This window comes from Glycine max, chromosome 7 (assembly GCF_000004515.6).
Source record: "Glycine max cultivar Williams 82 chromosome 7, Glycine_max_v4.0, whole genome shotgun sequence".
Classification (NCBI taxonomy): domain Eukaryota; kingdom Viridiplantae; phylum Streptophyta; class Magnoliopsida; order Fabales; family Fabaceae; genus Glycine; species Glycine max.
In genome coordinates this window covers 20,200,375-20,203,593 of record NC_038243.2, presented here as the reverse complement: position 1 = coordinate 20,203,593, position 3,219 = coordinate 20,200,375, and the positions used below count along the sequence as shown (strand labels likewise).

General features: G+C 39.9%; 1 protein-coding gene across 1 annotated transcript; it reads right to left on the bottom strand.

The window, feature by feature from the left end:
- Positions 1-2,180: 2,180 nt before the first annotated feature.
- Positions 2,181-2,756, bottom strand: LOC102662108 (uncharacterized). The gene has a single exon (XM_006584244.1). The coding sequence runs from the start codon at positions 2,754-2,756 to the stop codon at positions 2,181-2,183; it is 576 nt and encodes a 191-aa protein (XP_006584307.1).
- Between the last annotated feature and the right edge of the window lie 463 nt (positions 2,757-3,219).

Sequence of the window (3,219 nt, the reverse complement as noted above, 5' to 3'; positions counted from 1 at the left end):
GATGTTTAGCAAGGGCATTTCATTTCTCCTAGAAATTCCTCCCATCCTTTGACATTGATCACAGTGAATGGCATGTTCATGAGCATCTTTGAAAAGTGTTGGCCAGAAGACTCCCGATTGTAGAACTTTAGTTGCTGTCTTGTCTCCACTATAATGCCCTCCACATGGTGAGTTATGACAATGCATAGTATGTCCTTGGCTTCTTCCCTTGTTACACATCTTCTCAAAAGGTTGTTAGCGCCAATCTTAAACAAATGTGGATCATCCCAAATATAGAAGCGAGCATCATGTAGGAATTTCTTCCTCTGTTGCCAACTCAAATCCTTGGGAATGATTCCAGCTGCCTTGAAGTTAGCCAAATCTGTAAACCATGGTCTCTCATTTACCATAAACAGTGATTCATCAGGGAATTCATCTCTTATTTCTAGCTCCTTTAGGGTTACTTCTTCATTGACTAGTCTTGACAAGTGGTCAACTACCAAATTTTAAGATCCTTTCTTGTCTTTGATAACTAGATCAAATTCTTGGAGTAACAAAATCCATCTGATCAACCGAGGCTTGGAATCAGCTTTATTCAGAAAATACTTGATGGCTGCATGATCAGTGTAAATTATTACTTTTGAACCCACCAAGTATTACCTTAATTTTTCCAATGCATAAACAATTGCTAGCATTTCCTTCTCTGTGGTAACATAATTAATCTGAGCATCATTCAGAACCTTGCTGGCATAGTAAATTGCATGGAATACTCTGCCTTTTCTCTGGCCCAAGACAGCTCCTATAGCATAATCACTTGCATCACACATTAGTTCAAACTCTTGACCCCAATTTGGAGCTATAATCACAGGAGCAGACACTAGGCTGGTCTTTAGGGCGTTGAATTCTTGTAAACAATCTTCATCAAATAAAAACATTGCGTCCTTGTTAAGCAAATTGTTGAGTGGTTTGGCAATCTTTGAAAAGTCCTTTATAAACTGCCTATAAAACCCAGCATGCCCTAAAAAGTTTCTCACTCCTTTGACATTAATAGGAGGGGGTAACTTCTTAATCACATCAACTTTGCTTTATCAACTTCAATCCCTCTCGCAGAGATCTTGTGGCCTAGCACAATACCTTCTTGCACCATGAAATGACATTTTTCCCAATTAAGCACCAAATTTGTCTCTTCACATCATTGCAACACTCTCTCTAAATTTGATAGACAACCATCAAAGGATGAACCAAAGACGAAGAAGTCATCCATGAACACCTCAATACATTTCTCCACCATGTCAGCAAAAATTGCCATCATACATCTTTGGAAAGTTGCAGGAGCATTGCAAAGACCGAATGGCATTCGCCTGTAGGCAAACACACCAAAGGGACAAGTATATGTTTTCTTTTCTTGGTCATTTGGATATACAACAATTTGAATTGTAGCCAGAATATCCATCCAAAAAACAATAGAATGATTGTCCAACTAGCCTTTCAAGCATCTGATCCATAAAGGGAAGTGGATAATGATCTTTTCTGGTGGCTTCATTTAGTTTTCTATAATCAATACACATCCTCCAGCCAGTGACAGTTCTTGTGGGAATTAAATCATTCTTCTCATTCTTTATCACTGTCATGCCTCCTTTCTTGGGAACCACCTGTACAGGGCTAACCTAAGCACTATCCGAGAATGGATAGATGAGGCCTGCCTCCAGCAGTTTAAGCACCTTTTTTCTCACTTCCTCTTTCATAACCGGATTCAATCTTCTTTGTGGTTGTCTCATAGGCTTATAGTCAGCTTCCATATTGATCTTATGCATACAATAAGAAGGGTTGATTCCTTTCAAATTAGAAATGTGCCATCCAACGGCTGCCTTATGTTTCTTCAATACCTTCACCAGTTGATCCTCCTCTTCCTTCCTCAAAGAACTGCTGATGATCACAGGATTGGCTTCATTTTCCCCTAAAAATACATACTTTAGATGTTCAGGAAGGGTCTCCAACTCTACTTTAGCTTTTTCTGTTGGCCTATTGTTTTTCAATTCTTCAAATACCACATGCCCAACAGGTTTTTCCTCTACACCATCTAATTCTTCAAGACAAGTCTGCACTTCTTTTTCTTCTTCCATGGTCAGACATTCTACAGTGTTATTCAGTGCTTTTTCAAGTGGAGATTGCAGTACCATGGCTCTAGCTACCATATCTATCTAGTGTTCCACCTTTTCTACTTTAAAATAGGCATTGTGATCATTTGGGTGCTTCATCGCCTCAAATAAGTCAAATGTAACTTTCTGGTCATCCACGCTCAATTCCAATTTACCTTTCCCCATATCTACTACACAACTGGTTGTTAGCATGAAGGGATGTCCCAAGATCAAGGGAATTTCAGTGTCCTCTTCAATATCCATGACCACAAAATCTGCAGGGAAAGTAAAATGTTTTACTCTAACCAGAACATCTTCAATCACTCCATAAGGTCTGGTAATAGATCTGTCTGCAAGCTGTAGTGTCATCTTTGTTGGCATAATCTCCAACTCTCCAAGTCTACTGCACATGGAGAGTGGCATCAAGTTTATACTGGCCCCCAAATCAATGAGAGATTTTCCAACAGACACAAAACCAATAGAGCAGGGAATTGTGAAACACCTAGGATCCTTGTGCTTCGGTGGAAGGATTCTTTGAATCACTGCACTGCAATTTCCTTCCACAACAATATTATCACTATGAATGTACTTGCTCTCTTTAGTTAAAAGATCTTTCAAAAATTTTGAATGGAGTGGCATCTGCTACAGGGCTTCTCCAAAGGGAATTGTTATCTCCAATTTCTTGAAGATGTCAAGGAACCGAGCTAATTGTCGCTGTCGCAACTTTCCCTTCTGCGGGTGAGCGAGGCGGGGCTCACGGGTGCGTGTCCCATGAAAGGAATACGCGCGGAGTCGCCACCAACGTTTATTTGTGGAAAACGTCGGAAAAACTGAAGGAAACCGGTCATGAAGAATATTCCAGATTCGGGAGTTGTATTTATGTTTGAGGAAGGTATTAGCACCTCTCACGTTTGTCCTAAAGGACAACAACCTTAATTTTAGAATTGTGTGAAATTGTGTACCTAAACTTTTATTTCTTTTTTATTTTTGAGGTCGACAAAAGCGGGGCTCTTGCTCCTACGTACACTCCATCGAAGAGGAAATCTGACCTACGCAGTTCTTTCTAAAGGGCAAATCAAGCGATTCTTTTTACTTGGAAGGA

Excerpts from the sequence above, each read along its gene's own strand:
- LOC102662108 (XM_006584244.1), bottom strand. The coding sequence starts at position 2,756 with ATGCCACTCCATTCAAAATTTTTGAAAGATCTTTTAACTAAAGAGAGC.